General features: G+C 35.6%; 1 protein-coding gene across 2 annotated transcripts in view; it reads left to right on the top strand.

Moving 5' to 3' along the window:
- The window catches only part of PTER (phosphotriesterase related), a 51,112-nt gene that overhangs the window by 28,154 nt on the left and 2,410 nt on the right, over positions 1–20,548 (top strand). For both annotated transcript variants that reach the window (XM_034402214.3, XM_034402212.3), the window contains exons 2-4: positions 6,557–7,018; positions 11,197–11,462; positions 16,289–16,429. In XM_034402214.3, the coding sequence (XP_034258105.1) occupies positions 6,587–7,018; positions 11,197–11,462; positions 16,289–16,429 (839 nt within the window). In that variant the 5' untranslated portion in view covers positions 6,557–6,586. The remainder of the gene's footprint in view (positions 1–6,556; positions 7,019–11,196; positions 11,463–16,288; positions 16,430–20,548) is intronic.

Genomic DNA, 20,548 nt, shown 5'->3' with positions numbered 1-20,548 from the left:
TGTGTCTGATTGTTTGTAGCCTTCAATTTGGTGAAACAGTGCATGATAGGGCAACAATTTTTGAATCAGTATATCTTAGGCTTGTGGGCTAGTGGGCTAATGTATAGATTGTACAAAATTTGGGACTCATGACTTCTGTGGAAATGAAATTTATAACCACTTCCATACTGTTTCGCCTTCCAGTTGCACTTCCCAGAAACTTATAGGTTGCATGGTGCAAGAAAAAAAAAGCAAGAAGCATTTCCTCATCTTCTTTTCCACTTCCCTCTGACCTTGTGCTCAGTCAGCTGGTAGTAAAATCTGTGAATGGTGATCAGCTGCTTTGGAGCCCAAGCTGAAGCTGAAACGGTGTGTGTCAAGGGAAGGATGAAGGAGTGACTTGGATGCCTGCTGGTAAGATAAGGCAGGCTGGGCGCCATCCGCCAGTCATTGGAGGAGGCCTCGCAATCATAGAGGGGGGAGACAGATACACCGGAATGGGGAATGGGGTGCAGTTTTCCTTGTGGTCTGTGGCCCCTGATGCCCCATGTCAGTTTTCCATAAACAACATCAATTGGTAATCTACCAGGAACTTGGAAGTTGCTCGCACTTCCATTGCTGATGTGTGGTCATTCTTTTTCTATCTTTAACTAAGCAAATATCTCTGAAAGGATGTTACAGCGGATCCCTGTTCGTCTAGTGTTAAAATAAAACTGTTAGCTTAAGTTTTGTGGCAGCTCTGTTGAAAATGGATGTTCCTAAAAATATATTTGGACATGGCACAAACATTCTTGCATTGCTTAGCTGGCTAACATATGTAGTGTGATAAGAAAAGAAGTATGGTTGCGTAATTCCTCTGAAATTATATTACACTCTATGAATCTCTGTAACCAAGAACAGGAAAAGTAAACTGATTTATACTGTCAAGATTTTTCTACTAAAAGAAGTGTCAAAAGTTTGAGACGTTGATGGAAGCCTTAAAGAAATCGGATTTATTGAATTTATGCTGATATAATAAGACCTGCTATTTGCAACTAAAATAACATGAATCATTTCAGATTGAAATAATCTGGGACAGAAGTTGACTTAGATATTGCAAAGAAATAATTCAAATATTATATGAATCTACCCTAGCATTTTTCACAATTAATTTATACAGTTGTATGTTTATTTACAGTGTAGCAGTTCCATGCTTTTAAGGAAAACTTCAACCTGATAAATAATAATCTATAAATTTAAAATAGCTTTTAGATATTTCCATCTTTTTAAATTACTTTTGTTTTGTGCTATGTCTTATATTGTTAACTGTTAGCAAGAGAGTTATGTTTGTTCGATTTCTATTTTATTTGTGATGCATTGGCTAGAAGCTTGAGCACAGATAGTACATGTGAAGTTGTATTATATTGTATTAATTTTAATATAGAATTCGGTAGGAACAAGGGATTAGACTTGTGCCTAAAACTAATTTTGGAATCCTAATATTATTTTAAATTTATGTTGCTTTACACTTTATTGTTGTTTATTCTTAACTTCCATAAGCACAACTTTTTAGTAAACAAGAAAGCAGTAAACTTAATAAACGTATGGCAACTCAGTCTTCAAGATGTTGATGTCAAATGATTTTACAATGCCAATTCTTATTTTATTTGTCAATAAAAATTGTAGATGTGAATTGTGTGTATAACCAGTGCAAGTCAAAGTGTTAAAAGCATCATATCCTCCTTGCTGATACTGAATCTCAATCAGGTATAAATATTTGCTTACTTAGGAGTAAAAAGAGATAATTTTCATCAGTATAAATTCATAAGATGTTTTTACAATTAGAATTAGATAGTCAATGGAAGAATTTGTATTGATATAGAATTAAGATTGATATTTAAAATATAATTTTGTTTGATGTTAAAATGTCATTTAATGAACACTGGCAAAATATATTTTAAGGGAGAAAAGACTTATTATTAGCCTCTTCTTCCATATTGTCTTGACTATAAATATGCATCAGATCACTGAACCTTTCTCAGACTTTTAGGTGGCTGGAGGCTGGATCTTACCAAGAGTACTTGATTAATGTCTGAGTTGGGCAACTTGAGTTTAATCAAAATGAACAAAGGTTACGCAAAAGAAGCATTTTGCTTTTAATGATTCACACTTTAAAAATCCCCTTGGAGATGTTAGGCATTATTTTGTCAACTAGAAATAGTTATAGTGAAAGGAGTAGGGTTTTATCTTCAGTCAGCAAGGTAGCATTTTGGCCCATATTCTATAAACTTATTTTGGTGCTATTCTTTACTGATATTTGTCTTTACAATAGATGTACTTCATCACACTCATTTTTTTTTCCAAATCAAGTTTTTTTCTAACTTTGATTGTAAAAAGTAAGGGTAGGAGACAACATATATAAGTCATGACAAATTGAAAACCATATATCCTTATGACATAATGATATTTTTGCAAAGCTGTTCAGTCAGTAACTAATTGCTTTGTGACATAGATTCTACATGTGTGTTTTCTTTTTGTAACAGCATGTTTTGCATACATGCAAGTAAGATGGTTTGTTAATTTTCCATAAAAGTAATGGACTTCTTGGACATTCTACTCGTCTTATCTGTTGCATTTATATTCAAAAGGAGAATGCTGAAAATCTGTTCTGAGAGCTTTTTTGCAAGTAATGAAGAAATGTTTATGCTATTATGAACTAAAAGGCAGTCAGAAAGGGCTTCTGTTTGATCAATAATGTATGCTCCAGTTAGTCCTATCCTCTGGACATCATTAAATAGTAGTTTGTTTCATAACTGATCATTTTGGCTGACTAGAATTTATAACTATCTCTTCAAGCTTTTGCATTGTCCAGCAGGCAAATATGAATTGAAATAATCAGTTATGCTTAGTGATAATATGGAATATAAATAAATAAAGGTTGGAAATAGTTATTAACTGTTGGAAGACTGGGGTTGCAAAAGCTGATTTCTTGCCCTTGTTCGTACTGGGATGATAACCTTTGTTTTTACATATTTTGAACTTCTCCTAACAAGCTTAAAACTTTGTATATGACATATCAAATTAAACTATACATTTTAAAAAATAACAAGCCTTTTAGGTTTAGTTAATAATTTTAATAGTTAAGCAAGACTAATTTTATGTACAAAATATGAAATCATTAAACCATGGAAGGATTCACATAATTAAACATTATTGGCATTGAAAGATCGTCATTTGTTTTTTTTGTTTATTTCCAGGTTCTAGTCAGTAAAATGCCGGGTAAAACTTAGAATTATTTTAAAGATTCAGAGAATTTGTTTACCTATTTATATCCGATTACTTTTATCATGAGCAAAATGTTTTTCTGTTATATTAGTATCTTTGAAAAGAAGGGATTTTCAAGTAGGGCAATGTGGATACATCTTATATGATTATCCCATTTTTATAAATAGTACAAGATTATGCTATCTGGTCAGAAGTAAGACCCATTGAATTTAATAAGGGACTCCTCTGTAAGACTAAATTCTCAAGTATACTATAAAAGTTACTTCAGCTATTTTGTGCTTTTGATCAATATTATTTACTATTTTTCTCAGTGATCTTGTTGAATATATTATTAAATATTGTTCGGTTCTTCAATGTTATTAATTTTACAAATGTGTAAATTGTTTCTTTAATTCTATTCCAAAGAAGGAAAGCCATTTAAAAAAACATAATTTAGTCACCATGTACGAGTGACTAAAATATGCAGGGAAATAAGCAAGCGGATGGATGTTAGGTATTTTTAAGCAATGATATTTGATTTACTAACTTCCTGCCACTAGACTCTGCAGTACTTAAGTAGATAAACTGAAAAATCTAAGCACGCATATTGCTATAATTGGCTACACAGACCCAGTACTCTGTGGTTAGTCTCTTTTTATTTTGGCCTAAGAGAAAATAAAAATGTTTTTTATAATAAAAAACATTGTTTTAGAAATATTGCACTACAGTTAGTCCTCGATTTATGACCACAATAGACCCCAAAATTCTGTTTTTAAGCAAGGCTTTGTTAAATGAATTTTGACCCATTTTACAACCTTACTTGCCACAATTGTTAATTACTGCAGTTGCTAAATTAGTAACAAGGTTGTTAAGTGAATCTGGCTTCTCTATTAGTTTTGTTTGTCAGAAAGTTGCAAAAGGTGATCACATGACCCTGGGGCACTGCAACCATAATAAATATGAGTCAGTTACCAAACATTCACATTTCGATCATGTGACTATGAGGATGCTGCTGCAATAGGTGTATGTTTGAAAAATGGTTATTAATACTTTTATCAATGCCATTGTAACTGCAAATAGTCACTAAATGAACTGTTGTAAGACTATCTGTATGCCCAAACTTCCATGTTTAAGAAAGGTTTTAGAGAATAATAGAGAACACTGGATAAAACTGATTTTTTTTACTGTTTATGGTCTGGCTTCAGAGTCGTATATAGTATTGAAGTGAATTGATCAGCCTTATCCATGAGCTTTGTTAGGATCTGTCCTAGTCTGTTGGAAATGTCAGCAACTTTTTATACTATCAATTATGGTATCCTTCTTGATTGCTTACAACAAAAGGGTGGGAGGAGGAATTAATGTTTTCTATATCCTTATCCAGTATCTTCAGGCTATTATGGATTGGCTCGAATTGTACCAAATTATTTTTGTCCAGAAACCATTGGATCTGAATCCCAGATAGCTTTAAAGAGTCACACTGACCCATGTTTCTCGGTTCATGGCTTCTGCTTTTTTCTAATGCTGTTTTAATATATATTTTGACAATATTTTTATATGTTGTTAGCTGCTTAGTGCTTAGTGCTGTTGTAGCAAAAAGCCAGAAAAATAGAACAAATAAGAAGATGGTTGCAAAGGAAGCCTATCATCTAGTTTTGTATGATAATGGCAACTGGACCCCGGCAACAACAACTCATGTCTGTCTTAGCTCTAGAGTGTAATAACACCCTCTATTTTTTGAGGATGTTCAGCAGAATGTGAAAGCATAGAAGCTGATAAATGAAGCCATTTAGCAGTGCTGCAAAGCTATGAGCATAATATTGACTGCCTGCTTGTTTTGGTTCCAATTTAATATGTTGATAATTACCTATAAAGAGCTTCCTGGCTTTGTAAAAATTACAAAGAATCTACCCAATCAGTGCACTTAAACCAGGAAGATCCAGCCCACCCCTCACCCATGATTTTGGGATAGAAGGGAGGAAGCAGGTCTTTTCTGTGGCTGTCCCAGTCCTGGAGAATAGCCAGTCAAGGTTTAGATGACTCCCTCATTCTTTGTGCTAGTTTATTGTTATTGTTGTTCAGTTCCGTTTTAACAGGGCATTCCTACTGTAAATGTTCAGTATTTAATTTGTTTTAATAAAATTTAATTTGTTTAAATTTAAAATAAAATTTGTTTAATAGTACTATAAGCCTCCTAGAGACTTTTTCATTTAGCAGAATGGAAATGAAATGAAATGAAATGAAATAAAAAGAGTTGTAGACTTTTCAGAAAGGAAGCCACTTTTTGCTATAATATATGCTGTTCATAAGATTCATCCTTCATCCACATCTGGATTATTGCTAAAAGCAGCTGTATCTATCTTGAAAATATCTCCTGCATAGAAGAAAAGTGTAGATTTTTTTTTTTTTGCTGAATATTTTCTCTGCCTGTTCAGTTCCCCTTGATTATTGCAGCGATTTTGTCACCCTGAATTACACAGATCGTTCTATGTCCCTTTATTTTTTGTTATTGCATAATTCACTTGCTGTAACAAAAATAGTTGGTCAATTAATTTAGCATATGACACACTTTGTTTGCTTCTATTAGGAAAAAAAGTCTTTAATCTGCATTTATATATTCCTTCTATTCCCTTAGCAATGCATTATTTTGATGGTTTATACTCCTTGTCTCCAGTTAGACAATTGTACAATTGCAGTTATAAGTTAACTACTTAGGCCTTTTAAATATCTGGTGTGTTTGATCAGTGTAAGCTGGGAATTTTGAGTTCAAGAAGCAATGACTAGGGAAAAACAGTATCACTTTCACTATTTATTTATTTTTATGAACTGTAAAACTTTGCTGTTTTTATGCTTCAGAGATGCTTTTGAAACAACCAGCAAGTATTTAAAATAATAGAGATTTATAGGCAATAAGTATGAAGGAAAATTCAACCTACTTATATCTATTTATTAGCAGCAGCTATATTTGCTGACTGTAATTTATCTTTCAGTCTTCAAAAGATTCCAGAAATCTTATCAAATATTTTAAAACCATATTTTTTTAATTTTTTTTTTTTAATTTGATTTATAAGCCGCCCTTCTCCGGAGACTCAGGGCGGTTTACAATGCGCTAAGCAATTTGGGACTGCATATGACAAAATAGTTTTAAAGTCCCTAGTATCCACAGTGAAATAAATAAAATTCATCATTCCTTTCGTAAAAGTCCAGTTTTTTTTTTTCACTTAATAGCAAAATAGAAGAAAAATATTTAAAAGAAGTTCTTGCATGTTTCTACAGTGTCTTTGTTAATATACATAACAAAGATACCATGTAATTGTTTTTTATTCTTTTTCCTTAGAAAACATATTTTAAGACAATAAAGCAAGAAATGTCTTCGCTGAAGGGTAAAATTCAGACTGTATTGGGCCTGATAGAGCCTAGCCAACTGGGCTACACAATGACCCATGAACACTTGACAATGGGCTTCAGCTGCTGTTACTACCCACCACCTCCAGGTCAAGAAGTTCTTTCTGAAAAACCCATTGAGATGAAGCACTTGTTTTGGCTTAAACAGAATCCTTACAGCCACAAAGAGAATCTTCTGCTGTATGAAGAGACTGATGCTGTGAGAAAAGAACTCCTTCATTACAAGGCTGCAGGAGGTGGAAGCATAGTGGAAAATACAACCACTGGGCTCATGCGAGATGTGAAGATACTAAAACAGCTTTCAGAAGAAACTGGTGTCCATGTTATTGCTGGGGCAGGTTTTTACGTAGATGCCACTCATTCCTCTGAGACTAAAGCTATGTCTGTGGAAAAGGTAGGTATCAAAATGATGTCATAAACTGAATAACCATTTTGAACATTCCTGAATAAACCCAATAGATCGGAGGTGTCAAACTCAATTTCATTGAGGGCCGCATCAGGGTTGTGTTTGACCTTGGAGGGTCAGGTGGGCATGGCCAGCTCAATGTCACTTGTGTCGGGGACGCCTGTGGTGGTCCAAGTTTTCTGCCAGCGAAAATGGGCTCCCAAGCTCCCTTTTTGGCTGCAACAACTTCCTGCAATCCTCTGCCAGCAAAAACAGAGTTTGGGAGTGCTGCCCGTGGCCATAGCAAGCTCCATTTTCAGCTGCAACGTCCTGCATCCTTCTGCCAGCGAAAACAGAGCTTGTGGGGACGCCCACAGCCCGTGTAAGCGCCATTTTCAGCTGCGACAGCCTCCTGCAACTATCTGCCAATGAAAATGGAGCTCCGGAGGGCTGCACACAGCCCTCCCAACCTCCTTTTTCACTGGCAGAGGCACAGGGGGCGAGTTCTTCACTGTTTTCAGGGTGACCCCTGATGCCAGATCTAAGCCGGATCTGGGCCCTGTGCACTGAGTTTGACATCTCTGTAATAGATGATAGATACTACACTCATATGTAAAGAAGGCTTTAATCTATGGGTGGATAAATATTTCTAGATGATTGCATGAGAGCAGGAATGCAAAAACATTCTGTTTAAACCTATAAGCACAAAGGGTTGAACACATTTTTAACAAATAACAGAGGACCTTTGTTTGCACTAAGTTCTATTGTGCAAAATCTAGTCTTTCTTTCACATGTATCTCAGGAGCTGAGCTGTTGTTCCTTCCAATAATTTAGGCAAAAACTAAATGTCAAGCATAAACTGATTTAATTGTGATTTTTTTTTCTCAGTAACACACTAACAATTTTTAATTTATGTAGCTTTCATGCCCTTTAATATATAGAATTGCTATTCAAATAAGCATATTTTATGTTGCAAATGACTCTTCATTCAGGACTGAATCTGTACATTCCTGAAATATTTATTATGTGTCTAATATGAGTAACGGTTATTTGTTGTTCAATGACATCACTCATACAATTATGTTGATTCTGTTGATTCTGTCAGTACTTACAGTATTGCAACCATTCTTTAGCAGCTGAGTTGCGCTGTTGTTAAGTGAAATGGTTATTAAGTGAATACAGGTCAGAAAGAGAGACATGAATATCAGTGGATGCTGCCATATAATTTATATTAAGTTCTGTCATATATCCTTGCCAACATTACTGTTACTCCAGTGTGCGTTCTTGTCAGATGCATGAAATTTGGTTGGAAATGCAAATGCATTGATCAGAAAATTATTTTTTTATTATTGTATTTATCAATGGTTGCGACCTCAGTTAGCATTTGGAATGAGTATATTTAGCATTTTTTTTTATTTATAAAAACATGGTAGAAATATTCCCAAATCTGTCAGTTACATAATGGGAAATATTCAAGATAAATATCCATAAAACTACTTTTATTTATAAAGATATTCTGTTAACTTATTAAGAAAATATTAAGGTTACATTTTGAGATTCTGCATGCACTATCACGGTTGTCAGTGGTAAATGCAGATAATCCCCGGGCTATGAGCGTTCCCTTAGCGAATGTTCGAAGTTATGCGATAAGTGCCCCTAGCGTTTACGAACAAGTCCCCAACTATGAATGTTGTAGCACCATGACAGTTGTTCGTTCTTACGAACAACTGCAGAGGCTCTGCAATATTTGCAATGCCTATTCTCCCCCACCCCCATGCTGGGTCTCCATAGGCACTAGGTCTGTGGATTCTCACCTTGTGAAGACCTAGGCTTTCTTGGCCTTTGATGTGTACACAAAGGATGGAGGCCTAAAGTAGCGCAAGATCACACTAGATCAGTAGCATGGGAACTCACGTGATTGATCTCGGGTGATCTCACAGTACTTTTAAGCTTCTGTTCTCTGTAAACTGTTTATTTGCCATCTTTGCAAAAAGCCTTTGCTGCCAAGAATGGAGCCCCCGGAGGGAGCATGCATCACACCAGAGCTCCATTTTTGCCAGGAAAGGTTTTTACTCAAGGCCTCTGCTGAAGAGAAGTGCCCCATTTCCATGCAGATGAAGTTTCCAATCTCTATCAAGGCAACAAGTGTTTGAGAGGCCCTGGGGTGGTTGGAAACGGAGTGAATTGCTTGAAAACAGACCTTTTCACTGCATTTCCAATACCCCCAGGGTCGCTCAAACACTTTTCGCCCAGACGAAGACTGGAAATTTCTGGGTACATGGTCTCATGTGAGTTTAGGCACCCATCCATTTTTGCAGAGATTGGGTGCTTGATGTCCCATGGGATCAGGACACCCAGAAGGTTTCAGTCTTTGCGGGAAAAGTAGTTGCATGCTAATGAGGGGCTTTGAGCAATGCAAGTTCGCTGCCCCAAACCCTCACTTCATCCAAATGTTTTTCTGCATGGAGCCTGGAAGCCTTTGGAGGAGACTCACTGAGGCTGCCCGCTGCTCCAGAAGTGGCAGTTAGGCTTGGTGATCAGAGAAGCCAAGTAGGGCACACCCATCCTGCTTTCTGTCTGTGCTCCCTGCTTGTTGGGAGCAGGCAAAGAAACAGAGACGCTGGAGAGGAGACAGATCTTCAAAAGGTAAGTGACCCGGCGCAGCAGGTTGTGGAGGAAGAAGCAATTCTGGAGAGCATGAGGTATTTCAGTGGGTCAGGGGAGGCCTTGGGTGGTCTGAAGCAGGTGGCCTGTTCCATCACTAGGCCCTCCCCATGGCCTTCCCCATCCCAAGATACCTCATGTGTACTTAATGAGCCTCACATTCGATTAGCGAACACATGGGCGAAAGGAGGGAGTGATTGCGTTCAAAGTACAAGATTCACTTCACAAATCTTCGGGTTCAAATGGAATGGGCAGATTCCATTACATTTGTAATTCAAGAACTACCTGTATTCCATGTTTACCATCTTGTGCATATATGTTAATGTGCTACAACGTATCGGGAAGAAAAGAGCTTTAAGATCAGAAGTCAGTATCTTCAAAACAAATTGTGAAATATTCTTGCTATTGTTTATCCTGAACTTCCTGTGTAAAAAAAAATCTGTATCGAGACTTTTCAAATGAAATCAAATATTTATTATTGTTGTAGACCAGCATATCAAACATTTTCACCAAGATTTACTATGAGATTACAAAAAGTCACAATTTTGCTTCCAAATATAGCCCACATTTGCAAAAAAGTAAGTTCCTAGTGGGCTGATTTATCATAATTTTCCCTTCAGGTGTATACAAATAATGTAAAATAATTCAATTTTGTGGGAAATTGGGTTTTTTTCCATAGGGAATGAGAAATCCCTATGGATTGGGAATGAGAAATCTTTCTCTCAAAGAGCCATTTTGATTTTGGGCTGGTGGTGAACGGGCCAGAACGAAAAATAACCCTTGATTTTGACATTGTTTTTTTCATTTTTGTCAGAAAAAAGACATTCTACCCCTGCCTGACTAATTATTATAAGCAGTTAGAACAATTTAATTTGGATCTATTCAAAGCCACATACATCATGTATCATTATTTATTTAAAGTTATTTATTTTGAGGAAGAATAGTGCATTGATAACCAAATATCTTTGGGACATGACTTCATGTAAAGGTGATTTACTTCTTCTGACTGCCAGCTGACTGCAATTTGGCAGGCTCAAGGTTGACTCAGCTTTCCGTCCTTCCAAGGTGGGTAAAATGAGGACCCAAATTGTTGGGGGTAATATGCTGACTCTGTAAACCGCTTAGTGAGGGCTGTAAAACACTGTAAAGCTGTATATAAGTCTAATTGCTATTGCTATTTTGCTAATTACAAGAAACTTAGCAAAAATGCAAGAAGTTTGTTTTAAGGTTTGATTCCAATGCATTTTTAGTTTTGGATTGCTTACAGTTATATACTTCATCCTATTTTAATAAATAACAGCAATTGTTTCTTGCAATTTTCATGACATCCTTCTGCTGATGACATAACAGAAATGACATCTTTATTTTGAATTGCAGTGTGTTCTGTATTGTAGCTTTTTTGTTTGGAAAACAGAGTATTCATTTGATTGGTAGAAAAGGTTGAAATGTCCTTTTTGTCTCTTCTCACCACAAATTATACCCACCAAAGAGAACGCTTACCAAAATAACATTCGTTTCTTTAGTTGACAGAAGTTATTGTTAATGAAGTTCTCAATGGAGCTGATGGAAGCAATATCAAGTGCGGTGTAATAGGGGAAATTGGCTGTTCTTGGCCTTTGACGGATAGTGAAAACAGAGTTCTTAAAGCAACAGCACATGCCCAGGCCCAACTTGGCTGTCCAGTCATCATTCATCCAGGCCGAAATGGGGATTCACCTTTCCAGATCATTAGAATTTTGCAGGAAGCTGGGGCTGACATTTCAAAAACGGTGATGTCTCATTTGGACAGGTAAATCGGCTTTCAAGAGATTGAGTTCATATTTATGTGTTGTATATTTATTTTTGCATCTGAAGAGTAGAATTTTAAGGAATTCATTAAATTTGGATAGCACCATGTTTTGATGTATCATTAGACAGAATGGATAAATTTTTACTGGCATTTGTAGTTATAATGCTTAGATGAATTATCCAAAAGTTAGTGACAGATCCTTTGAAAATACTCAAACTATAGTACTTATAAATATAAATATTTTATTGATGTATAACTCTTATATTGTTTAAATTTTATGAAGCCATACATACCTCTTCTAGGTACTTGTGCTTTTCTTCCAACACTGGAAAAACTGTCAGATTTTTCTATCCTTTTTGTTAAACCTTTCTAGTTTATGTATATCTCCTTCCTTCATCTAGATATACTCTCTACATAGTGTGCCCAAGAAACTATGATTCTGATTCCCACACTTCACAGATTACTTTTGTCTCTTGTTTACTAATTATTGACTAAAAATGTACTAAAAATGAAATGTTTCACACTAGGTCCATTGATATCTGGAATAAATTAGCTATGACATGATACATATATATTATGGAAAAGAAATGGTTCCTATAAATAACATCCTTCCTAGTGTCTCCTAGTTCAGGGGTCCCCAACCCCAGGGCTGTGGCCTATTTGCAACCGGGCCATAGGCCGGTGTAAATGTGCATGATGCAGCTTAACTAACGTGAGTAGCAGGCCAGTGCACACAAATAGTTTGATGTGAGTGGTGGACTAGCATGTACATGCATGTGTGCACAGCTTAAATTGCAGTCGAACTACATCTGCATGAGTGTGTGTCGTGGCCCACTGCTTATGTGAGTTGAGCTGCACATGTGCCCCACCATCACTCACATGGCCTGGTTCCTCTCTAACCTCCAGCCAGGCTGCCAAGCATCAAAGATTGGGGACCGCTGTTCTGGTTTGTGGTATACAGTATTTTTCACATAAAACAGCTTATCATTGCCTCCTTATGGTTGTCTAATTATTAATCTATCCAGATGTTTTAAATTAATGCGGAATTTCATAGAAAGGTTACAGTAAATTGAATATGAAGCTGGATGCCCTATCACTTTTTCCATTGGGATATAGAAATACAGTTTTGCAGTTGTCAGTCAAGACAGACTAACAACAAGGCAAGTTATGTTGACTTACCTCAAGTAGACTTGGCCATGGATAAATCAATTGATGTTGATGTTGTTGACTTGCTGTAGGACTGATGGATTGAAAAGGACCATGTATAGCAGTACACGGTCCTTCTCAGAATGTTAGAATAGTTAAGAATAGAATAGTTACGTCATAGAGTTTACATTTTACAAACAGAAAAGTTCTAAATTGTATCCATGATATCTCTGAGTAATATTTAGAAAAAAATCTCACATGAATTTGGTTAATTGTCACCAATCAGTGTTTACAAGTCCCTCTATTTGTGAGTTGTCCCATCTTCCTGTTAGCCTTCCCTGAATCAATTGTCAAAGGCTTGACCTTTTTTACAATATGTATACTGATATTAGAAATATATCTGTAGAGCAAGTAATCTTCAATAGCTCAAGAGTTATCTGTTGGAGGACAATGCTGAATCTTTATCCTTTTCCAGAGTTTTTAACATTTGTAACAATAACAGCATGCAAATCAATGTAATGTTGAAAAACTGTAGGCTGTACTAGATGACTCATTTTGTATTAGAACAGCAAGATATGGCTTCTGAAAACAAAAACAATATTGCACTTAATCAAGAGTATAGTAATGAATGTCCCCTTCAACTGAGAAAAATTATCTGTATATCCGAGTCTCTGTGACATTGTGTGGCCGGATGTTGGCAACTTGACAATTATTGATTAGCATTACCGACAGATGGAAGCTATTTTGAACATATAACTATCGTGAAAATATGGGATGCACTATTCTTTTTGTACCACTTCCATAATAGCACTTCCCTCCATAAAAAGGAAGGATTGGCAAACTTGGTAAGTTTTTCAGATTTGATGAACATTCTGGAGAAAAGAGTTTAAAGCAGTCCAGTAAGAAGAGTCCATGAATTGCAAGAGAAATGGACACATGGGCTGGAAAGAAGAACAGAATGGCATGTTCTGGAGTAGTGTTTCTTAATCTTTGTGCTTCCAGGACCCACTTTTAAAAATTATGAGGGACCCCAAAAGATCTTTAATTTGTAGATTTTGTGGATGTCTGAGAGTGTTTTGATAGGTCCCCAGGAATCCTTGGATCACACTTTTAAAAATAAATACTATTCTAGTGGCATTGTTGACTGAAAAATAAGCATGAGTAGAGGTCATGATGCTGCAACTTTTTATTATAGATCCTTAAAGGAAAGTAAATATGCTACCAACCTATTTTTCCATTCTGCTCATCTGTGAGGCATTAGAAGAAAAATAAACTTTTTCCAGATTGCAAATACTTCTCTGTCTGATTGCCTAAAGGTGAACCTTGATTGCCTCAGATAATCAGGCTGGTGGTTATTAACAGGCTTCATTTAAATGAATTCCCTTTTCTTTTATATGTTAACTAAAAGATTGCTGGCATAATCCTTTGATTTGTGATATAAAATAAAGACAAAATAGAGTATGCTGTGGTTCTTCAATATAGACATTCATCTTTATAAAATTTTCCCCACTTCAATATCTAGAGGTGTCTTTAAGAAAACCACAAAAAGCATGGCAATTTGAAAAAATTATTAGTTACTCTTTCTGATTTATGTAAACTGGAAATTACTGAAAAAAGGTATTAGTTAGCATTGACAGGAGTGAGGAGCAGCATGGTGGCCTAGTGGTGAAGATGCTCACCTCCCACCGGGAAGATTGAAAGTTCAATCCGAGACAGTGGCAGATGTTTCTCTCTGGGTGCAAAGACAAATACCTGTTGCGAATACCACATAGGCATCAGGAAGGGCATTCGGCCAGTAAATCCTCAGTTCCATTCAGCTTCAACTATACCCTGAATCAAGGGATTGCAGGCTTGTAAAAAGAAAAAGAAAAAAAAGAGCAGCAGTGATATTCCTGTTGGTGGCAGTTATTTTTTTAACAAGAGTTTCTTTCATCCTACCTGTTCTCTTCCTTGATCTTATTGTTAAGTCAAAACATTGCATTTCTGTAAGCAGTTATTTTCAGAATAACACATTGTGATGTAATTGAAGGAAAACTAGGAACTCGTAAGACATTAAGCACCAGTATTTGAAGTTGCACATATTTTTGTATGCTTTTCATGCTGTTCGATATGATTCTTTCCTGGATCTGTAGTTTATTACCACTCTAACACAAATCATAGGCACAGGAACTTTCTCACATGAGTTGATTGCCTCCATATTTTCATGCAGCCAGAAATACTTGATCACATGTCATGTTTGATCTATGGAATACTTTCTCTCCTTGCCTTTGGCTGAATTTAGAAAATTAATCAAATCAGTGATCAAAATATGGAGAATGTTGCCCTTTCATTGCTCCAGGTTAGCCCTATTTCAAACCGAAAGTACATATTAAAGCCCAGACTAGTGTTCCTCAAAATATGGTCCAAGGATCCCTGGGGGTCCACCAAGACCCTCTCAAGAATCTGTGAAATCAAATTTATTTGCCAGTCACTTAAAAACAATACAATATTAAAATCCCATCAGACAATTGTGAAAAGTGATAGTAGCAGTGAATGTGTGTTTTTTTTTAAAAAAAATACAGTAAATAAATATAACCCATAAAAACAAGCTCTTTTTGGGGACCTCTGTAATTTTTGACACTGGGAATGAGCGCTGGGAGGAAAGAAATTTTAAGAAATATTAGCTTAGAGCAGGGCTATCAAACTCGCAGCCCACGGGCCAGATGCATCACGCGCTGACCACACCCACGCCCGGTTTAGTGAAGGGGGGAAAAGTTGCGATACATCACGTGATGACAATGCGAGTGTGACACCCTGGCCTAGAGGAACTATTAGTAAATAAAACTCTGTTTATAAGCAGTTTGGTGCTTGTAAACTGGTCCATATTTATGACAATTGCAGTCTCACAGGGTCATGTGACCACCTTTTTTAATCTTCAGCCAAGCAAAGTCAATGGGGAAGCCAGATTCAGTTACCAGCTATATTATTAATTTAACAACTGTGGCAAGAACAGTCATAAAATGGGGCAAAATTCATTTAACGACTGTCTTACTTAGCAACAGAAATTTTGGGATCAATTGTGGTTGTAATTCGAGGACTACCTGTAATTGTTATTGTACATCTTTATTATTAAGCTTGTCTATTCTCTTTCATATATAAAACAAGACAATGTGGTAGGTTTTTTGGAGGGGGGGGGACAGTGAATATAACCAGATTTTTAAATATTCCAGATGTTTATGAATTGATTATTGTTAAAAATGACCTGATGGTTTTAGTTTCCTTTAAGACATATGCCTCAACCCATTCCACCCAAGGCAACTTGTTTTGATTCAGGAATTTCAAGTCCAAATAATGACAAAAGTAAAAATATTCTGAATAAGTATAAAGTAATGATATAAGAGAGCAGTATATGAAGATTTATTTATTGTTTGGAGTACTTAGTTTTTTCTTTATAGTGTCAATGAATTGAAAAGATAAATACATGTTACTCTTCTGAAAAACAGGATGTGTATAAAATAGCAATATTTATAAATGCGACTAGGTCAGAATCTCTACAGGTCTTTTAATTTATTTTGGATTGATTTGAGAGGGACTTGTTAATTATAAAGCAATATGTGCTATATTTGTAGACTTATTAAATGACATAAAACATTTCAGTTGATTGTGAAACAAATTTACGGTGTACACTGGTTTTTGTGCAGGACTATATTTGATGAGAAGAAACTATTAGAGTTTGCCAAACTTGGATGCTACTTAGAATATGACCTTTTTGGAACTGAATTTATTTCCTATCATATGAATCCTGATGTTGACATGCCAAGTGACAACGAAAGAATTTTACGGTATGTATTCCAATGCCATAACACATTTAGACTGGAACTTTTGTTGATGATAGAAATGTCATTGGTATCCAGGTTTAAAAGGCCATAAGATTAGCCCACCTGCCATTTACATCATCATGTCATATGTGCTGTCTGTTCATAAATTGTATATAGTTACTTGAGGTATCCTTTTAGTTAGTTCATGAAGGCCATGGTTCATTATCTTTTTTTCAACTAGGATATCCAAGGAAATTCTTTGGAGCCTAATGGGACTCCTAAACAAGCATATAGCTTGGGAACATAAAACCTTTTCCATTTCATATTTTGCTAAATTTGTGATTTAGTTGTCCACTTTAAAACATATAAAATGTGTACTTTGTTATAAATATGTTTTCAGTAGAATACATGCATTACTCTTAAGATTTTAAGATCACATATATACAGAACCTATGGAAAATTAATGTAAACACAGGACAGAACAGATTTATGAATGACCACATGCAAAACTGATTTAAATAAAAAGTAATCTTATCAGTCCAGTTCTTTTCTAGTCATGGTTTAGAGAAAAGTTGGATAGCTTTTTCCATATGAAAGTTTCTTTTCTCCTTTGGTAGACATAGTTAATCAAGGGACAGAAAGAGATTATTCTTTCTAAAGGTAGAAGATCACCTCCCCACAATCTGGAAGGAAAATAGCCATTATGAGAAATCTAGCATAAGCCCTTCTTTCTCACACATGCTGTCCTTTATAGCATTTATTTAGAAAATTGGCATCATTCACATTGGAACATCTAATTCCACTTCTTGCTTAGTAATACTAGGCAGTTTCCTTCTTAGCTATAGTTCTCAAACCATCCTCATCATCTACTCATAATAGGAACTTTAGTTATCAGTCCTAGTTAAGTCATAAATCTTGGAGGAAAAGGAAACATGAGTGACTAAGTAAATGGAAAATGTAGTGTACTCAAAAGAGTGCAGATTGTACAAGAGTTTTATATTTTCATTAGATGCTATAGTAGAAAACTGCATCTCCCTACCTGAAATATAGAGAACATTTTTATGCACTGTTCTGTTCAGGTAAAATGATCCATGTTTTACAATGTGCAAAAAATAAAGGTAAATAATCATAAAAAAGAAAGAAAACATAGCACATAAAAGAGAAGAAGATCTTAGTAAATTTACAGTGTACATAAAAAGTCTACAGCCTCTGTTAAAGTGCCAGGTTTTTGAGATGAAAAAAAAATCAGACCAAGACACTTCTAAAACACCTCAGAATTTTTTATGTCTTTAATATAACATATAAGCTGTACAATTCAGTTGAAACAAACTGAAATCTTTTAGGGGGGGGGAATAACAATAAAAACATACAATAACATGGTTGCATAAGTGTACTCACCGTCTTGTAAGTAGGGATGTGACTGTATTCAGAATTTACCAATCACATTCAAATTGATGTTAAATATTACTCAGTACACACCTGCTGTCAATTAAACTGACTCTGATAAAGCCCATATAAAGTTTGAGTGTTCTAGTTGGATTTTTCTGACAGTTACTCCGTTACAGCAAAAGCCATGGTCGTCAAAGAGCTTACAAACCATCAAAGTGATCTCATTATTGGAAATTATCAGTCAAGATAAGGGCACCAAAAATTTTCAAGGCATTACATATACCATGGAACATAGTGAAGACAGTCATCAACAAGTGGAGAAAATATGACACAACAGTGACATTACCAAGAACTGGATGTTCCTCCAAAATTGATGGAAAAAGAAAAAGAAAATTGGTCCAAGAGGCTGCCAAGTGGCCTTCAGCAACTGTAAAGGAGCTGCAAGAATTTTTAGTAAGTACTGGTTGTGTACAAGAATGTCTTGCATTCTTCATATATGTGGGCTGTGGGCTAAAGAGGCAAGACAGAAGCCTTTTCTTACAAAGAAAAACATTTCTTTGGAGTCGGGCTACATTTTGCAAAAACCTACATCAAGTCTGATAAATTCATGTGGGAAAATGTATTATGGTAATAAGACTTTTGGGCCATAATTCAAAAAAAAGTATGATTAGCACAAAAACAGCACTGCAAATCACCAAAAGTACACCATACCCACAATGAAACATGGTGGCAGCGACATGCTTTTGGGGTTTCAGTTAAGGTGGAGGAAATTATGAACAATTCTAAATATCAGTCAATTTTGGCACAAAACCTTCAGGTCTCTGCTACAATACTGAAGACAATTAGGAATTTCACCTTTCAACATGACAGTGACCCAAAGCATACCTCCAAATCAACAAAATAATTGATTCATCAGATGAAGATATAAGTTTTGGAAGGCCCAGCCAGAGCCCAGACCTGAATCCAATTGAAAATCTGTGGGGTAACCTGAAGAGAACTGTAAACTGTAAATTGTGATGCCCTCACAATCTGACAGATTTGGACTTCTTTTTGCAAGAAAGAATGGGCAAAGATTCCCAAGGGGAAGATGTTCCATGCTGATAGGCTCCTACCCCAAAAGACTGAATGCTGATTTAAAATCAAAAGTTACTTCCCCAAAGTATTAGTTTAAGGCAGTGGTGAAATATAAAATTTGTTACTACCAGTTGTTGGGCGTAGCTTGGTGGGGAGGTAATGTGATTGGGTGGACGTGGCCAACTTTTTTCTTACTTTTAAAAGCATTTTTTTCTACAACCTTAAGAGGTGGCAGAAAAAAATGCTTTTAAAAGCCTCTGACAATCCCAGCTGAGCAGCGCAATCATCAGAGGCTTTTTTACTTTTAAAAGCATTTTTTTTTGGCCAAAGAGGTTGTAGAAAAAATGCTTTTAAAAGTTAAAAAAAAAGGCTCTGATGATCGCACAGCTCAGATCGCACATTGGGGGCGGGGCAGGGATTTTTGCTACCGGTTCTCTGAACCACCCGCTACCATCACTACCGGATCAAGTGATCCGGTCCAAACCGGGAGCATTTCACCCCTGGTTTAAGGGTGTGTACACTTATGCAACAATGTTATTTTATATTTTTATTGTTATTTCCCCCCTAAAATATTTCAGTTTGTTTTGCAATTGAATTGTACAACTTATATGTTATATTAAAGATGAAAAATTCTGAAGTAATTTATTTTAATCTGATTTCTTTTACATCTCAAAAATTCAACTTTTAACAGGGATGTGTAGTATATACCATATTTTTATGTACTTTAATAAATGCCAAAATGTAAATTGTTCAATTTCTTAGTTCTGGAACAATTTTTTAACCAGGTAGCTGGGTCATATAAAGTCTATATCAGGTTAATAATATTTTTATTTTTAAAGGGAATTAAAATAGGCACAGAGAGCATAGTCTCTGTTTCTGTTTCTTGTCAACCTACCCTATGATTGATGAACATAAAATCATTCTTACATCATCTACTACTTACTCTCAGTTTATTTGATAGAAAAGTCATAAGAGTCAATGTTGAAATTTTATCTTCAGCAGCCAAAGCTCAGAATTTCTGTTGAGCCAATGCTTATCAGCCTAGCCTACCCCACAGAGCTGTTTAACCAAAAAACAAAACAAAACAAACAAACAAACAAAACCCTGGAGGCAGGAACACTATATTTATGCTCCTGAAAGAAAAGTGGGATGTAAATCGAACAAATAAACTGAATAAATGTATGATGAACTTAGATATTCTAATATGGGTCATCCTCCTACAGTCAGTTCATTCCCAGACAGTCTTTAGAATGGTCTTCACTGAATGTGACAAAAGACAATATAAGGAGACAAAATGGATTTTATGCACTTATTTATGCTACAACTATTTTTGAATGGCTTTCTGTGACTTCAGTTATTTGTTGAAGCAGATACTGCAACAAATATTGTTTCAGTTGATCTTCTCATAGTCCTGTTGTGTCTATAAAATTGGAGGGGGACTTTTTTTCAGTGTAATTCGCAATCAGCTTTGCTAATTTGAGAATAAGGGTGGGGAATGGCCATTTAATTTGCATGGAAATCTTTTCAAGATGTGCCTCCACATAGTATAAATTTGTTCCTCTGTAATTTTACAAATGTTTATTGAGGAGTGAAATAATAATTCTGCTATCTGTTAAACTATTACCTTCTGTAATGCTACATTAATATTTGTAATGTTTCATAGATCACTTCTGGTTTTAA

This window comes from Pantherophis guttatus, chromosome 4, assembly GCF_059756535.1.
Source record: "Pantherophis guttatus breed Tessera chromosome 4, ASM5975653v1, whole genome shotgun sequence".
Taxonomy (NCBI): Eukaryota; Metazoa; Chordata; class Lepidosauria; order Squamata; family Colubridae; genus Pantherophis; species Pantherophis guttatus.
This window is presented reverse-complemented; position numbering and strand designations above follow the sequence as displayed.